The sequence below is a fragment of the Corvus moneduloides genome, unplaced genomic scaffold (genome assembly GCF_009650955.1).
Source record: "Corvus moneduloides isolate bCorMon1 unplaced genomic scaffold, bCorMon1.pri scaffold_63_arrow_ctg1, whole genome shotgun sequence".
Lineage (NCBI taxonomy): Eukaryota > Metazoa > Chordata > Aves > Passeriformes > Corvidae > Corvus > Corvus moneduloides.
The window spans coordinates 38962-53845 of record NW_022436935.1 but is presented as its reverse complement, the minus strand read 5'-3'; the positions used below and the strand labels follow the sequence as shown (position 1 = coordinate 53845).

The following is a 14884-nucleotide window of genomic DNA, read 5'->3' as shown; positions in this document are numbered from 1 at the left end:
TGGGATTATCACGCCACTGATCGCCTGACTATGCTCTGGTAGTCAGCCCTGGTGTTCTCATGTGTGATTTGGGTGCCTGCCTCAACTTCTGTGTTCTTAAATGTAGTTTGGATGCATGATTCAATCATGATATTCTCAGAAGTGATTTGGGCCCCTGTCTGGATCCCTGTCCTCTGATAGTACAGGTCAAGCTCCAGTATTGTGTTAAAAGCTGCCACTCAGGGGCCAGCCACTTCAGGACAAGTTTCACTGTTGCCACATCAAAAAATTCTATTCTTTCACCACCCTGACACCATATACCTCAAACACCACATTAAGTTAATAGAGTTAATTAGTATTTTTAAACACCTCACACTAAGATGAAAAAGGGCTTTGTGAGCCTGCCCAGCAAGACAACCTGCATCACACATGGATGAGAAGGGAGAGGTCTGTTTGCTCATCCTCCCCACAAGATAGGTCCCTCAGCACAGTCTCATCTTCCCTGGCCCTCAGGTGCCCACCAAAATGTTCTATCACTCCCCCTCCTCAGAGAGAGTATGGTGGGAGAAGATAAGATTTAAAAACTGTATGTTGAGATAAAGACAGTTTAATGAAGAAAAGCAAGGAAAAATTGCAAAAACACAGGAAAAAAAAAAAGAGTTTTATTATCACCTTCCATCAACAGGCAATGTGCAGCCACTCCTGGGAAGCAGGGACATGGTACACTTAGCAGTTTCTTCCTGGACAAACAATCTGTTAATGAATGCTCCCTCGCTACCCTCTTCCTCCTTTCTCTCAGGATTTATTGCTGACCATGGTGTCATATGGTATTGAATATTCCTTTGGTCAGTGTGGGTTAGGCAGCCTGGCTGTGTCGTCTCCCAGCCTCTTGACCACATCCACTCTCATGGCCATTTGCAGAGGAGAGTGAAGAGACAGGATTGATGCTACACAAGCACTGCCCAGAAAAATGCAAAATATTTCTGTGTTATCAGCACCATTCCATCTCCAACTGCAAAGAACCAGGAGAAGGGTTGATTTGGTGAAACTGAACTCCATCCTGTGTAGACCCTATACAATGCTGTTATCCATCAGCATTGGGTGAATATTCACCCCAAGCAAACCCTTACAAAAACAGCCCTTAGAAACATCTTTTACCCTGAGCATATTGCAAAAGAACCTGCAGAGGAAAGAATGACACAGACACACAGGCTGGGATGCAGCAGATGTTTAATGAGACAAAAGACAGAAATGAGGTTGTTCTGTCTGGAGGTCCCAGTGCAGAGAGCACAAGGGACAGAAGGGAATCTGTGCCCCAGGAGGTGTCCCTCTGCCTGATCCAGAGAGGGAGCAGGGCCAGCAGCTCCTCCCCAGGCTGGCTGAGTGCGGCTCACAGCCCAGGGGAGCACAAGGCAACAAAGACACAGGAGGGAAAGGAGAGAGTGGCAGAGGGCACAGGCAGGGATGGGCCGTGCTTCCCGAGAGCCCAGGCTGGCCCTGTCCTTCTGCAAGGCATGGGCTGGGCTGGCTCAGTCCCTCAGGAAGCAACAAGCCGATGCTGTGTCCCCAGGGCAGTTCCACCCTCTGCATCCCTGGCTTCCTTCCCCAGGGCCATCGCCAGCAGCTTTAGCAGGGGAGGCCCCTCATGCCACAGAGGCCACTGCCCAAGCCTGAGAGGCCAAAGCCCCCGGAGCTGATGGGCACTCCCTGAGAGCTGAGGATGCTGCCAACAGCAGCCGAGGTGGAGGATCCCACCACGGTGTTCTGTGGAAAGGAGCTGAGGATGGGCCCGGGCAGCGTCACCACCACAGGAGAGGGTTCGATGATGACGGTGGAGTCCTGGCACTGCCGGACACAGGGCTCATTGCAGCTGTTGGCCAGCGGGGTGGGGCCGCAGGGCTGGCAGGGCCGGCACGGGGTGAAGCAGGACATGTCTTGGGGCTGCAGGTGCACCTGGCAGACAGGACATTGAGGAGCAGACCATGAGGGGTGTTTGAAGAGCAGCCTGTCACCATACCATGACTCAAGCCAAGATAGAGATGAGAGCTGGAAATGCAGGGATGCCCACAGTTTTTCCACATTTAGCCCACAAGTTCCCTGCCAAGAGCAACCAGTCTCAGATGCCTAGACCATCACTCACTTCAGCAAAGCCCCAGCCTCCCTCCACATGGCGCTGTCTCACATTTCGCTTCTCAGAGAGAGCAGTCCCATGATGCAGCATAGGACCAAGTGACAGGTATGCACTGGAAAATAGGAGGAGGAAGAGGAAAAGGAGGGAGAGGAGAAAAGTGACCCAACTCACCTTGTTCTCAAGCAGACTGAGGCAAGAGGGGTGGATGAGAGAGTGACGAGGACAAGAGCTCTCTCCTATACCGCCCCTGCACTGCCCTAGGCCCACAGTCACTGCACAAGGGTAATAATTTTCCTATAGACTCACCTCCAAAGCAAAATATCCTCCCTAATGCCACAGGCTGTGCTTTTATTTCCATCAACATGGCCATTTCTTTTCCTCATTCCTGACATGATCATTAGGCGTCCAAACATCCTTTCAAGTATCGAGATGAAAGGCTGAAGGATTTCCCAGGCAGGGATACATCAGTACAGGCAGAAGATGTGCTGGAGGGGTCTCTAGAAGAAAGGCATCATGGGACCAGGGAAAAATGGTAACATTGATTTCCACCTTCTTTTGCAGGCAATAAGGCCCTGCTGAGGGCAAGGTGTGTAGTGGCTGCCTGGAGCTGCGGGCTTGGCTACAGCTCAGTGCTGGAGATGTTTTCTCTGTGCCTGGATGGAGCTGCACTTGCTGAAGGGGAATTCAGCCCTGCCTGGAACAAAGCCTGCAGACATCCCACCCTCCTGCCTTGGCCTCCCACCAAAAGGCTGACACACGGCCAACCCAATATTAGAGCGTGACTTGTCACTGGTAGGGAGAGTCTCTCCCTGGAAATTTGCCTACTGAAGGCATTCCCTTGCCCTCCTGGGACGCATCCCAGCTGCCTCCATGTCTGGAGGGCAGGGAAGTGCAGTGCTCCTTGATGTAGCCTGTTTTTGTAAGCAGGGCCCTCTTGAGCACATCTCCCTATGTTCAGAGTCTCCTCTTGCTTTCCTGTGTTTTTCCTGAACCTTTCTTAATCCTTGACCACAGAGTGCCTAATCTGCTGCCAGCTTTTCTGATCTCTTTTGCATTTCACAGGTGCCTCCATGCTATCTGACCTGCCAGATGCCTGACTAGGTATAAGTTTTTTGACATCCAGGGGCTGTACATTGCTACTCATTTCCTCCCTGACACCAGCTCTTCCTCTCCACTTTCTTTGGTGTGACAGCCAAGTCTGCCCTTGATTCCAGCATTCACTTCAAGTTCTTCCTTCTCAGGGGCAGCTGTGCATCACTGTTTTTTCCCCATGACAGACTCCATGGGACTGGAAGGAACCTCTGGTGGTCACGTAGTGCAACCACCCCTCTGCACAGCATGATCAGCCCTTGGAGGATGCTCAGGGCCAAGACCTGCCAAACTCTGAACTCCTACAAGCATGAACAATCCTCAACCTGCCTGTGTCAGGCAAGTTCTTTACCACCCTCACACTAACAACATCTTTTCTTATGTTTCCCTGGAATTTCCCATATTTCCAGTGCGCCTATTTCCCCTTGTCCCCTCTCTGGAGAGGATTCAGGAGAGCCTGGCTCTGTGTTCTGGACTCCTCCCACAGCTCTTTTAGCCATTGCTGAGCAGTGTGCCTGGATGCCCCCTCTCCTCTGGGGCAGACAACCCCACCTCATGCAGCCCCTCCTGTCCCAGGGGCTCCAGTCATGGGCACTGAGGCCCTTTGCTGGACCTGCACCAGTATGACTGTGCCTCTCTCATACTGGGCAACTGTTCTATGTGGCAGCTGATTTCTCAGCACTGTGGAGCAGAGGAGAGGGGTCACATTCCACCTCTCTCATTGTTGGAGAGCAAACCCCTTATTAATGCAGCCTTGGATGCTGTCGGGTGCCAGTTCCACAAAGGCCCGGAGCTGTGTTGTGATGCCCTGCAGGACCCCCTTCCTGTACTGCAAAGTTCTTTGGCTTCCCCAGCCCATGGTAGGGCAGGAGTTTCTCCCTCCAGCCTTGCAGGACTTTGCCCAAAGGGGTTAAGCAGTGCTGGCCCAAGTCTGGGCCGAGCACTGCACCAAGAGTGAGTCTCTGCCAGCTGCATTTCATCCCACTCATCACAACCCTTGGAGACCTGCAGCAAAGCCAGATTTCAGTCATGGCCTTCTGGAAGTCAGGATGCATTGTCTTTCTCCCTGTCCTCAGCTGCATTCCCTGACTGCTGGCACTAGCCAAAGGGTGTTTGGAGGTGTTTTCACTGACAACAAGACTCGTGTGTCCATCACCAGGTTGCACACGTTCATGTCAGTTCAGTCTGTTTAAAAGATCCTACAGCTGATCCTTCTCCTCTGCTGTGGGGAAGTTTTCCCTACCACTATTTCTGAGGAATATCAGGAGCCTGAGCCTGTGACAAGAAATGTTGCCAGTGAAGACCAAAGCCCAGAAGCCCTGGGGAGCCTTCCCCTCTCCCATAACCCCTGTCCCCAGCGAAGCTGCCCCAGTCAGCCTTGGCTCAAGCCTCCCTTTTGCTGCTGCCGTGTGTGGAAGATCTTCTTGTTTCCCACCACCAGCTTTGCTGATTCTGCTCCAGGTGGGCCTTGGCTTTGGTAAACCCAGCCCTGGAATACTCAGACAGCCCAGCTAATGTTCTGCATCAGCAAAGGGCATCAGGACGAAGGGAGAGGAAAGCATTTCCGTGGAGAAGCAGTGGCCAGTGGGCATTGGAGTGAGGTGAGAGCGGGGAGAGAGCAGCAGGCAGGACGTGGTGTCAGGAGAGGAGGCTCTGGATGCTCTGCTGCTCTGTGCGGGGCAGGGCAGAGCTGGGCCTGTCCCCGCAGAAGCAGCTGCCAACAGTGGCAAGGCACTGCCCCCAGCCAACATCCCCTGCGTGCACGGGACCCTCTGGCACGGGGGCACATCCTGTGCCTGCATGGACACGCTCTGACCCCGGGTATCCTCAGGCCTCGCATGGCACACGTGAAAGGAGCTGCAACACAGAGCAAGCACGTGAGAAATGAGGAAATGAAATGGCAGTGTTTATGGAAATCAAACCACAACGTGTGGCGTTAGGGAGGATATTTTTCTTTGGAGGTGAATGTGTTGGAAAATTACTGCCCTTGTGCAGTGCCTGTGGGCCTGGGGCGGTGCAGGAGCAGTATAAAAGGGGCACCTTCTCCTCGCTCTCTCATCCACTCCTCTCACCTCCATCTCCTTGGGATCAAGGTGAGTCTGAAGCCCTTTCTTTTCTTGCTCCTTTAAGCTTTCTGATCCCATTCTTTGCTTTAATCCCATGTGGGCTCTTGAGAACTGCTTGTCATGGGAGAGGGAAGGGGCAGAAGTTGTGCATGGAGAGAGGCTGGGTTTTGGCTGAAATGTCTCCTGAGTTGTGGAGGAGCCCCTGGGCTTGATCACTCTTAGGGGGGTTCTTAAGAGCTGAGTAGGAGGTGAGGCTGTTGGGCCTCTTTAAACAATGTGGTGCAATTGTCCACTTCTGGTTTTCTCCATCGTGATGGAGCAACAGGCTCCCCTCACTCAGCCCTCTGCTCTGCTTGCCACTGCTCTGTCTGCCAGGTGCACCTGCAGCCCCAAGACATGTCCTGCTTCACCCCGTGCCGGCCCTGCCAGCCCTGCGGCCCCACCCCGCTGGCCAACAGCTGCAATGAGCCCTGTGTCCGGCAGTGCCAGGACTCCACCGTGGCCATCCAGCCCTCCCCAGTCGTGGTGACTCTGCCTGGCCCCATCCTCAGCTCCTTCCCACAGAACACCGCCGTGGGATCCTCCACCTCGGCTGCTGTTGGCAGCATCCTCAGCTCTCAGGGAGTGCCCATCAGCTCCGGGGGCTTTGGCCTCTCAGGCTTGGGCAGTGGCCTCTGTGGCCTCCCCTGCTAAAGCTGCTCCCTGCACTGGAGCCTCCACCTGGATCCCCCTCTTTTCCGTCTCTTGATTTATTAAAGTTCTGCTGCATCCCAGTCCATGCCTCTGTGTCATCCTTTGCCCTGCACATGCTCACCCTGCATGTCCAGTGAGGGAGGTGTTGCTGTGTGGTTCCGGGAGGGCGTTGTTGGAAGTGGCATTGCCATGGTTGTCAACATTGCATTCATTATTCTAACGCAGCATTGATTACTCATATTAAGTGTGACCTTTCTAAATTCCTCTGCCTCTCTGTACCTCCAAGAATTACCTGATGCCATTCAGCAACCATTCAGATACTCCAGGAATTCTTTTAGTCCTCCCATCAAAGCCTTCCTTCTCTTCTCTGTTGTCAGCACAGCCTGTGTCCTCAGTCTCTCATCCACAAGTAAATGTTTCAGCCCACTCCCTGACCTGCCCAATCTTCATGTATTTCACTTCCCTTGCTGGAGATATTTTTGTGTTACAGTCCAGTAGGCAGCACAGCATGCTTGATGCCATCTGGGGAATGCAGAGCAGAGTGGGATCTTTGCTCCCATCGATATCCTGTTGACAGTCGTGCTCTGATAGCCCACGATGTTGATGACAGTCCTTGGTGTCCAGGAACACTCCTGGCACTTCCTCCTGTTTTGATGGTGTTACCACAGAAGCACCTCACGTGGGCCCTGCTTTTCAGAGGCTGAAGCATGTGACAGGGTTGGCTACTACAATGCCAACTTCAAATCTGGACTCTGTGAGGATGTTTGTCACTGTGCCCAGCTGTGTCCTGCAGCCGTTCAGCTGCTCCTCTCCCTCCGATGCCCCTGGACAGTTCTTTGAGACTCTCAGCCCACACCCGCTGCCTGTCCCTGCCTCCCTCCATCCAGAAACTCTCCCAGGAAAGTTGCATTGAGGAAATCCACAATATCAGAATGGCCTGGGAGAAGAAAAGACTGAGAGCAGACCTTTGAGGAAGACATGGGGACACTGGAGATTGAAAACTGGACATGAGCCAGCAATGTGCCTTTGCAGCTGAGAAATTCCATCACGTCCAGTGTTGCAGAATGATTAGAGGATCAGGGACACGGATTATTGATAAAGGGAACAAATCAATAACTGTACAAGCAAAAGCCTGCAAGCAAAGGCCTGCATGAGAAAAAACCTCCATGAGAAAGTGCCTGTGTGAGGAACAGGCCTGGGAACAAAAAGGGAGTTTTTTAGGAGATACAGTGCTGTTCTGATAAAAATGTGCTGACCATGAGAAGGGAGGAAAGACTTTGATCTCTCGAGACAAAGCATAAAGCCTGCCAAATGTAGTTTTTATGTAACCAAATTCTGTAGAAGTAAGAATGCGCCTTTGAATGCTTAAACTAATTAAAGAACTGATAAGCTTGTATTCAATACTATATAAATGCCTCTGTATTGCTAATAAACGAAGCTTGCTCTACCAATCACATTGATTGTCTGCATGGCTTCCCCCACCTGAAAGTCGACAGTCCAGGGCCGCACAAACAGAACCATGGCCAGCAGGTCAAGGCAGGGGATTCTCCCCTTCTTATCTGCTCTGCTTAGACCTCAGCTGGAGCCCTGAATCCAGTCTGGAGTCCTCAATTCAAAGTAGACACGGAGCTGTGAGAGCAGCTCCAGACAAGGGCGGCAAAATGATCACACGGATGCATTGCCCCTGCTCTGGAGAAAGGCTGGGGGGAGTGGAGGTTTCTGAGGCAGGAGAAGAGCAGGCTCTGGGGACAGCTCTTTGCAGCCTTTCAATATGTAAAGGGCATGAATGAGGAGGTTGGAGAGAGGCGTTTTCTCAAGGCCTGCACTGATTGGACAAGGAGCAACACTTTTAAACTGAACTAGGATAAATACAGATGGGACATGAGGAAGAATTTTACTATGGTGAGAGTGGTAGGACACTGGGAAATGCTGCCTAGAGAATGAGGGCGTGTCCCATCTTGGGAAGGGTTCACGGTCACGTTTGCTCAAACCTTATGGGATGCAGTGACAGATATCCGTGTCCACGGCAGCAGGGCTGGACTGGATAAACCTCAAGGGTCTCTTCCAACCAAATCCATTCTATGATGCCATGATAACAGGGGGCTGTGAGAAGGCAGCCCACTGCACTGTGTCCCTCCCTTTGAGAACATCCTGTGTTAGGATGGGATCTGCTGGAGTCTGAAGGGAATCCAGAACCTCTGTCTGGTCAGTAACACACTCACTGCTGACTACTCGTGTCACAGTGTGGGGAGGAAAAGGAAAAGAAGTGCAAACAAAGTGAATGTTTGTCCCTGGACAATGTGGGGAAGTTCTATCCTGACCCAAAGAGGCTCAAAAATTCAGAACCCAAAGGGTCGCTCAGTGCACACTGAGCACAGCCAATGCCAGCCTGTGATGACAGCCAGTGCAAAACAAGCCCAACAACCCCCTCCCAGAAACACCCCAGGGCAGCCTCTCTGCCCTGGGAGAGGGTCTGCAGGGCAAAGGATGACACAAAGGCATGGGCTGGGATGCAGCAGAATTTAATGTGTCAAAAGAGGGAAAAGAGGCGGATTGAGGTGGAGGCTCCAGTGCAGGGAGCAGCTTTAGCAGGGGAAGCACCTCGTGCCACAGAGGCCACTGCCCAAGCCTGAGAGGCCAAAGCCCCCGGAGCTGATGGGCACTCCCTGAGAGCTGAGGATGCTGCCAACAGCAGCCGAGGTGGAGGATCCCACGGCGGTGTTCTGTGGGAAGGAGCTGAGGATGGGCCCGGGCAGCGTCACCACGACTGGAGAGGGCTGGATGGCCACGGTGGAGTCCGGGGTCTTCTGGACAGAGGGCTCATTGCAGCTGCTGGCCAGCGGGGTGGGGCCGCTGGGCTGGCAGGGCCGGCACGGGGTGTAGCAGGACATGTCTTGGGGCTGCAGGTGCACCTGGAACAGAGAGCAGAGAGGGGCAGACCATGAGGGGTGTTTCAAGAGCAACCTGTCACCCCCCACGTGAGGGATACCCTTTTTCTCTTCCCTAAAGGACTTCACTAGTAGCCCACAAGCATCTCCTTTCCCTCAGAAGAACTCAGCAGGAATTGAAGTCCCAGGGATGACCCCACGTAGCTCATGGCTCCAGACATGTCTCTCTGAAGCCTGAACTTTTTCCTTTCCCCAGTGTCTTGTTCCTTTCCTATCCGTGCATTCTCATGGCCCCAGAATATGACAGAGAGAAGTATGTGCTGAGACAGCCCACAAGAGGAGGAAAAGGGGGATAAGGAGGAGGAGAAGAGAAACCTCTTCCAAACTCACCTTGTTCCCAGTGAGATGGAACCGTAAAGAGTGGATGAGAGAATGAAGAGAAGGTCCTGCTTTTATACTGCTCCTGCACCGCCCCAGGCCCGCAGTCACTGCGCAAGAGCAGTAATTTTCCTACAGACTCGCCTCCCCAGCAAAATATCCTCCCTAATGCCACAGCTTGTGCTTTTGTTTCCATCAACGCTGCCATTTTCATTCCCTCCTTTCTGACGTGACCAATAGGCCTCCAAGGATTCTTTCAAGCACTGAGATGAAAGGCCTAAGGATTTTCTGAGCAGTGACACATCAGTACGTGCAGAAGATGAGTTGCATGTGCTGGAGGGGTCTATGCAGACAGTTGACACCTATCTGGGGAAATACAGTGTGGTTGTTTTCTACCTTCTTTGCAGGCAGCTGGACATACCCTCCCACCAAGCCTGTCTTCTCCTTATGTGACAGTTTGTTTGGCAAGGTTGTCCCCTCTCGTGGCTGCCTTGTGGGACTCCCAGTGTGTGCCATCAGCAGTTGTGAGGGAAGATAACTTTGCTCTCCTGGATGCCAGGATTCCTTGAGATGCCTTCTGGAGCTGGGTCCCTTCTCACTGTCGTAGGGGTGTGTGGAGGTTGAGTAAATACCTTGTTCTTCCCATTTTCCTCAGATCAACATACACTTTGGCCACACACTTTGGCCCCATACTAGCCGAGGATACTTTTCCAAAAGAAGCTGATTGTCCTGAAAGCCCCCTTGTTGCAGCGGGGATTACTGCAACATGTATAAGACAGCGAGGCCTGTGGAAAAGAAATATGGACCGATTCTTGGTCTTTAGTTTTAGAGATGTTTATTTTCCAGCCACAACTGGGGCCAGCGACTGCCGAGGCACTGTAGCAATCATGGGACCAGAGGTTCCTTCCCTGCGCAGGGGAACACAAAACAATCAATGGGGAAAAAGGTTGGCCAGGGAGTGGGGAAACCCGGTGCCTCCACCCTGGGACCCCTCTCCCAGGACCCCATGGCAGGGGGGAGGAACCCCAACACTTCACCCTTTTGTTTTAACTAAAAGAGATTTAAAACTTAACATTGGAAACAACTGGAAAAACATAAGATAACAATTTCAAAAGAAAACAAGCCACCCTCCTGAGTCTCTAAATGTCCAAATGGATTTTTTCTCTGGAACATCTTAAGGCTGGCAGAAGGGAGACAGGACACTCTGAGCATGCTTTGTGGGGAAACTGAGGCAGGAGAGGGTTTCTCCCATTTCTACCTGTTGGAACTCTAATCAAAAATAATTAATTTCTTCCCTCCCCTTTTTCATCCACCCCTTGGCATCGGAGAGGTGTTGTAGGGAAAGGGAATTGTATAGGGAAGCCATGGGGTGAAAAATGGATTAGGGATAAATTGCAGATGAGGTTAACTTAGGAAAGGGTTCATATTGGGTATAGGGTAAAAGGGGAAAGTAGGCTGCAGGTAGGGAAGTTGCTGCGATGGATATTGTTTATAATTTTGAGCATAATGGCTGCCTTTGACTGGAATACCACCAGGCCCTGTCACGTGGGCCACCTGTGGGCCTTTTCTTCCTTGCACAATATCAAATTGTACAGCTTCTCCATCTCCTACACTTTGGAGGTATTTTTCAAGGTTATTCCTTTTAATGGCAGTTCTGGGGATGAATACATCTTCCTGGTTGTCACATCTCATTATAAAACCACAGCTGTTTTTGACATTGTACCGCTTCACAATTCCTGATTTTTGTTGCTAGAACTTCTCCTATTACGTGCTTGCATCTGTGTTGTGGCTGCTGGTCCTGCGAGGCCACTGCTTCGCCGACCCCAATGCCTCGGTTGGGCCCCAGCGTTGCTGCTGCTCCGCGCCCTCCGAGAGGCGCCGCTTCGGCTCGGTGCTGCGCTGCGCGGCTTCTCGTGTCGCTGTGGAAACCGCCGCTTCTCTCTCTACGAAGCTCTCCGAGCCGTGTGCTCGGAGCGGGTTCCCACGCTGAGCCCGGTTCCTGGCTGCTCGCAGGAGCCGCCTCTCTGCTGCACGTGGCCCACGGAACCCGCGGCGCCTGCGGCGTCGCTCCCTCACTCACAGTCGCATGGCAGGGGACCCCGAGACAGGAATGGGGTCCGCGATAAGGCACAGGCTCCCGAGGATGCCGGGCGCATCCAGCATGGGCACCTCTGCCGGCACGGGCAGGGGACACCCTGTGGCTGCAGTCACGCGCTCCTGGGATGGCCACCGCATGGTCCCAGCCATGTGATGATGGTCATCTTCTGCCACAGAGGTAATGGGACCATGCACACGCACCTGAAGAGCTTCACTGATTACAGGAGATGCACGGAGAAGTTCTATCACTAGTCCATGTTTTCATTGAGCCAATATCTCACCCAAGATCTCGGACCAAAAATACAAGTTACCAATTCCAGGAGGATTAATATCAAAAAGTAAGTCTCGAGAAATACAAAAGAAATTTTTGAAAAGCCAGTCAAAAAAATGTTCTAGATCTCCCAGAGCAAGTTTCCTGTTTTGCTGTGCCAGGATTCCTTTAACTTCTAGATACATTTCTTTCTGTGGCTTTGACAGCCACACTTCCCACAATTCCTCCATAGTCCAGAGAGAACAGCCAAAGCAAGGCAAGAAGACAGAGATCCAGAGTGTCCTTTACTCACGAATTTTCAGGGACCTTCAGAATTTCAGTTATTCCTCAGGCGCTGTCTCCAAGGCATCGTTCTGCCCACATTTTCCACCATTGTTGCAGTGGGGATTTTTGCAACATGCATAAGACAGCGAGGCCCGTGGAAAAATATAAGGACCGATTCTTGATAGATGTTTTTCAGAGATGTTTATTTTCCAGCCACATGGCCGGCGACTGCCGAAGAACTGTAACAATCACGGAACCAACAGGGTCCTTCCTGGGCAGAGGAACACAAAACACCCAATGGGGAACGAAGTTGACCAGAGAGTGGAGAAACCCGGTGCCTCTACCCCGGGGCCCCTTCTCCCCGGACCCCACGGCAGGGGGGAGGAACCCCAACACCCCCTGAGCTGTGGGAGGGATGGTAACAAGTTCATGCTGAGGGCAATGTCTGTTTGAGCTGCCTGGAGCTCTTTACAAGGAACAGCCCAAAGACTGAAGATGGTTTTCCCAAGGCATGGATGGAGCTGCCCTTGCTGGAGGCCAATTCAGCTGCGTGTGGGTCATGGGCCTGCATGCAGCACGTCACCAAAAGACGGACACACGGTCAACCCAAACTTGGAGCATGACTCCATGGATAGGGTGAGTCTCTCCCTGGAAATTTTGCCTACTGAAGGCATTCCCTTGCCCTGCTGGATGCTCTCCAGCTGCCTCCATGTCTGCAGGGCAGGGAAGTACAGCCCTGCTTGATGTGGTTTGAGACCTGGGTTTGTACCCAGGGCCCTTCTGAGCACGTCCCCTGCCTGAGCATCCCCAGGCATGTGGTACCACAGGGTCCTTCCAGCTCAGTCACTGGGGAGTTGTGCAAGTTTCCAGCTTCCCCACTGGTGATGGTTTGTGCTCCAGGCTGAGGCAGCCTTTAGGTCCGGGGAAAGGAAGCATGAGGAAGCACTAATGCCAGGAGAAGTCATGTCACGTGAAGCCCAGGGATGTGTCCCAGATGGTGGGAAGATGTTTTCTACAAACCTTTCTTTAACTCTGTAAAGTATTCAGGAGAGCCCCCCACCACAGCCTGAGACAAGCCTCAGGCCAGGTAGATGAGGCCTGTGCAGCCCTTCCCTTCCAGCTTCTGCTTGCATGGGTTGACTTTTCCCAGGCAATCCTTGACTTGGAGCTCATCCACTGCAGTTACAAACAGCACTTCACTGTGCCAAGCTAACATCTCCTCCCTGCACGGGACCCCTCCTGTACTTCTGCGCTCACTGACGTGACAGTGCATGGGGTATCTTCTCCTTGTGGATCCTTGAAAGGATCCTGCAAGGCAGAGCAGGAATGTCAGCAACGAGGAAATGAAACGGCAGCGCTGACAGAAACAAAAGCACAGCTTGTGGTTTTAGGGAGGATATTTTGCTTTGGAGATGAGTCTGTTGGAAAATTACTTGTGCAGTGACTGTGGACCTGGGGTGGTGCAGGAGAAGTATAAAAGCCAGCCCTTCTCCTCACTCTCACATCCAGTCCTCTTGTCTCCATCTCATTGGGAACAAGGTAAGCTTGAAGACTTTTCTGCTCTCCCTCCTTCTCTTCTCCTCCCTTCTGCTTTCTGCACATACCTGCCCCTTTGTTCTATGCTGCGTCATGGGGCTGCCTATGCTGGGAGAGGGGTGGGAACAGAAAGTGTGCAAGAGTTTGGGACTTGGCTGAAGTGAGTGATGGGATAGGTGGGATTACCCTGGGCTTGGTTGCTCTTGGCAGGGAACTTCTTGGCTAAATGGAAGGAGAAGCCTGTGGGCATCAGTACAGCACCTCCAGCTCTTGTTCCCATCTTGCCTTAACAAGGCAGCTGCATGGTGTGGTGACGGGTTGCTTTTCAAATGCCTCTCATGACTTTTTCTTGCCATCTCTGCCAGGTGCATCTCCAGCCCCAAGACATGTCCTGCTTCACCCCGTGCCGGCCCTGCCAGCCCTGCGGCCCCACCCCGCTGGCCAACAGCTGCAATGAGCCCTGTGTCCAGCAGTGCCAGGACTCCACCGTGGCCATCCAGCCCTCTCCAGTCGTGGTGACGCTGCCCGGGCCCATCCTCAGCTCCTTCCCACAGAACACCGCCGTGGGATCCTCCACCTCGGCTGCTGTTGGCAGCATCCTCAGCTCTCAGGGAGTGCCCATCAGCTCCGGGGGCTTTGGCCTCTCAGGCTTGGGCAGTGGCCTCTGCGGCACGAGGTGTCTCCCCTGCTAAAGCTGCTGGCGATGGCCCTGGAAAAGGAACCCAGGGACACACAGGATGGCACAAGCCTGGGATAGAGCATCAATGCTCTATCTACCACTCAGATGACTTCTTTCCCATCTTTTGACTCATTAAAGTTCTGCTGCATCCCAGTCCATGCCTCTGTGTCATCCTTTGCCCTGCACATGCTCACCCTGCATGTCCAGTGAGGGAGGTGTTGCTGTGTGGTTCCGGGAGGGCGTTGTTGGAAGTGGCATTGCCATGGTCGTCAACATTGCATTCATTATTCTAACACAGCATTGATTACTCATATTAAGTGTGACCTTTCTAAATTCCTCTGCCTCTCTGTACCTCCAAGAATTACCTGATGCCATTCAGCAACCATTCAGATACTCCAGGAATTCTTTTAGTTCTCCCATCAAAGCCTTCCTTCTCTTCTCTGTTGTCAGCACAGCCTGTGTCCTCAGTCTCTCATCCACAAGTAAATGTTTCAGCCCACTCCCTGACCTGCCCAATCTTCACGAATTTCACTTCCCTTGCTGGAGATATTTTTGTGTTACAGTCCAGTAGGCAGCACAGCATGCTTGATGCCATCTGGGGAATGCAGAGCAGAGTGGGATCTTTGCTCCCATCGATATCCTGTTGACAGTTGTGCTCTGATAGCCCACGATGTTGATGACAGTCCTTGGTGTCCAGGAACACTCCTGGCACTTCCTCCTGTTTTGATGGTGTTACCACAGAAGCACCTCACGTGGGCCCTGCTTTTCAGAGGCTGAAGCATGTGACAGGGTTGGCTACTACAATGCCAACTT

At 52.5% G+C, this 14884-nt stretch overlaps 2 protein-coding genes across 3 annotated transcripts; one reads left to right on the top strand and one right to left on the bottom strand.

Moving 5' to 3' along the window:
- Positions 1-1380: 1380 nt before the first annotated feature.
- On the bottom strand, positions 1381-9260 carry LOC116438982 (feather keratin 1-like). Of its 2 annotated transcripts, none has more exons than XM_032098023.1 (2): positions 9237-9260; positions 1381-1932 (listed from the first exon to the last, which is right to left on the bottom strand). In XM_032098023.1, exon 2 carries the CDS (start codon positions 1909-1911, stop codon positions 1606-1608), a length of 306 nt encoding a protein of 101 aa, XP_031953914.1. In that variant the 5' UTR covers positions 1912-1932; positions 9237-9260; the 3' UTR covers positions 1381-1605. The 2 variants fall into 2 exon arrangements, with proteins under 2 accessions (XP_031953914.1, XP_031953913.1); XM_032098022.1 differs by lacking the exon at positions 9237-9260 and adding an exon at positions 2282-2372.
- LOC116438983 (feather keratin 1-like) lies at positions 5251-14224 on the top strand. The gene is made up of 2 exons (XM_032098024.1): positions 5251-5292; positions 13758-14224. The coding sequence occupies exon 2, from the start codon at positions 13779-13781 to the stop codon at positions 14082-14084; it is 306 nt and encodes a 101-aa protein (XP_031953915.1). The 5' UTR covers positions 5251-5292; positions 13758-13778; the 3' UTR covers positions 14085-14224.
- The last annotated feature ends 660 nt before the right edge of the window (positions 14225-14884 follow it).

Bases quoted from the DNA above. Each gene is read 5' to 3' on its own strand.
- LOC116438982 (XM_032098023.1), bottom strand. From the start codon at position 1,911: ATGTCCTGCTTCACCCCGTGCCGGCCCTGCCAGCCCTGCGGCCCCACC.
- LOC116438983 (XM_032098024.1), top strand. From the start codon at position 13,779: ATGTCCTGCTTCACCCCGTGCCGGCCCTGCCAGCCCTGCGGCCCCACC.